The sequence below is a fragment of the Eriocheir sinensis genome, chromosome 6 (genome assembly GCF_024679095.1).
Source record: "Eriocheir sinensis breed Jianghai 21 chromosome 6, ASM2467909v1, whole genome shotgun sequence".
Lineage (NCBI taxonomy): Eukaryota > Metazoa > Arthropoda > Malacostraca > Decapoda > Varunidae > Eriocheir > Eriocheir sinensis.
Window position 1 is genome coordinate 18,760,941 of NC_066514.1, and position 2,340 is coordinate 18,763,280.

The 2,340-nt window shown below is 46.8% G+C and overlaps 1 protein-coding gene across 1 annotated transcript; it reads right to left on the reverse strand.

Annotated features, from left to right (window-relative positions):
• Positions 1-201: 201 nt before the first annotated feature.
• LOC126989716 (sulfotransferase 1A1-like) lies at positions 202-2,031 on the reverse strand. The gene is made up of 5 exons (XM_050848332.1): positions 1,713-2,031; positions 1,446-1,572; positions 779-945; positions 563-668; positions 202-363 (listed from the first exon to the last, which is right to left on the reverse strand). Exons 1-5 carry the CDS (start codon positions 1,974-1,976, stop codon positions 245-247), a joined length of 783 nt encoding a protein of 260 aa, XP_050704289.1. The 5' UTR covers positions 1,977-2,031; the 3' UTR covers positions 202-244.
• Between the last annotated feature and the right edge of the window lie 309 nt (positions 2,032-2,340).

A 2,340-nucleotide genomic window follows, 5' to 3' on the forward strand; every position in this document is an offset into this window, starting at 1 on the left:
ACGTAAACAGAGCACTGGTTTAACCGTTACTCAGTAGTAAACAAGTTTCAAGACACTAAAAATATTGCTGTCGACATATAAATTTTGTGGAACATTGCTGGAATTAACATTAATAGTAAAAAAAAAAAGCAGTTTTTTTGGAATGCTGAATTCTGCACTACAAATCTGAAAACTAAAGAGTGCACCCACATACTGCTTCACACGAGTGAGAGAAAGAGTGGCTGGCACCGCGCCAAGGCGAGGCTCACTCCGCCAGGGCCCAGCTCAGGCTCAGGTCGCTGCCGGCCAGGTTTTCCTTAATCCATTGGTCAAACTCCTTCTGCATCTCCGGCGAGAAGTGGTTCTTCCAGTCACCCGTCGTGCCTGCAACACCAGAGCCTTGAAACAGTTGGGCCTACGCGATTACCAGCGGGAACACCCGACTGATACACCAGGAACAGACAAACCTAGAGAAAGCGGTCTCTTCAGCCCCATACTTTGACCTCCAAAAATAGAAATAATATTCGTATAACATACACAAGGAACAGAGAGATGGCCGGGGAATGTCTACGGCAATGCTCACCCTTTCGGAAGAATCTGACTTCGTTGTCATCTTTCTTGTCGAACACTTGGTCTGTGATTGGCTCTCCTCGGGACTTCATGGCCGAGAAGGAGGTGTGTCGCGCCACCTGAGGGAAGAGCTGTGAGTGTGTGCCGCGACCTACACAACAACAAACATCAGTGCTGCAGTAAGGACCTCGAGACCCTTCCCACAGCCGGACCTCCGCCAAACACTCACATTCTCGAGGGACTCCTGGCTCAGCCCTGTTCCCAGGAACTCGTTGATCCTTCCCAGCTCTTTCATGATGTCGGCCTTCATATCCTCGTAGAAGAGGAAGAGCAGGTTAGGGTGGTGCCTCTTCCCCCACGCCTCCTTCACGTGGGGCCAGTAGGGGCAATAAAGAGCTGAAAGGATTTGTGTGCATTCACGGTCAAGTAGTTTCAAACGTCTTTAGGTTAAGATTTTCTCAACAAAAAGGGGAAGAGCTATTCTTAGAGATAAGTCTAGGAAGCGAGTGGCAAAACAATAATTCGTCACCCTTGAAACCAAAGTAAGGGTGAATCAGAGCGTGGCTTTGTGACAGGATGCAGGTCGTAAGTAGACGGAGAAAAATCAGAGTCCAATACATCAGGAATCACGATGATAAGATCAGACAACATGACTGACTCAGGGCCGCTTTCACTGTCATTTTGTTTGTTTTGATCGTTACCAATGGCGGTGATCGCCGCTATAGTATTTCCACGTGAAACTGGCCGATGGGGTATACGCTTGATGCAAATACGACTCAAATTATAAATGGAAAATATTTATATATTAAGTATAGACAGAAGTAAAGAAAAATAGAAAATGGATGGATAGACATAAAACATACGTATAACACGTAATAATAAAAAAAATCACTAACTTTTGTTGTTCATGATGTCTTTGAAATACTCCTCCTTTTCGCTCTCGAACTCAAATACTTTAAACATTTTGAAGTTGTTGAACAGCGAGATAGCCATGTCCTTGGGGTTCCGGGTCACGTACACAACCTGTGCGGTCAGCGGTTTAATACGTCCCAAGAGCTGGCCTGTGGCTTGCCTCAAAACAAATGTCTCAGGTTTTTTTGGGGGGGATTATTTAAACATTTCACAATATAAACTTTTTTTTAATACGAATGACCGTCGCTGACCTTTACTCTGTCGAGGACGTCCTTGGGCATGAGGGTGAACGGGTAGTGGCTCTTCAGGATGCGGGGACTGGGCTCTGCGTCTGCCAGGTGGAGGGTTACACCTTCCTTCTCGTTCTTGCCCGGACACTGTTCCCTAAACTTTTTTTGGTAGGATTCCGGCGCCTTGCCGCCTAATGTCTTCGGATCAAACATCATGTCCAGGCTAGAAAGAGATGGAAGCACGATAATATAGGGGACAATATATTTAAGAAAATCCGAGGGCATTTTCTTAAATATATTGTCTTACAGTTTACATGCCTCACTTGAAAATATACATGGAGGCCGCCATAGGCCTTCACATATTAGCTACTCAGAACTCTATATTTAGCGCTGCTTTTCCCAACCATAAGTCTCCTCACCTGTCCCGAAACCTTTACCTGTACCCACACATCTGATTTCCGGCGAGCGCAGCCACAGTGATTCCTGTGCCTTGGGGTTGTCCAGCTTGGGGTTGTGCACCATCGTCCAGATGATCTCCTGCATCCAAGAGGTGCCGGACTTGGGGAAGGTCGTGATCAGGACGTCGTCAGGTCGGAACTAGAGTGAAGGACGCCATTTGTTGGTGTGAGGGACTCAACGTGACGGGGGC

Coding starts and splice junctions, on each gene's coding strand:
- LOC126989716 (XM_050848332.1), bottom strand. CDS start 1,976: ATGCCCTCGGATTTTCTTAAATATATTGTCCCCTATATTATCGTGCTT. Junction 1,573..1,712: donor ACGTCCTCGACAGAGTAAAG/GTCAGCGACGGT, acceptor CTGACCGCACAG/GTTGTGTACGTGACCCGGAA. Junction 364..562: donor AGTCAGATTCTTCCGAAAGG/GTGAGCATTGCC, acceptor CTGGTGTTGCAG/GCACGACGGGTGACTGGAAG.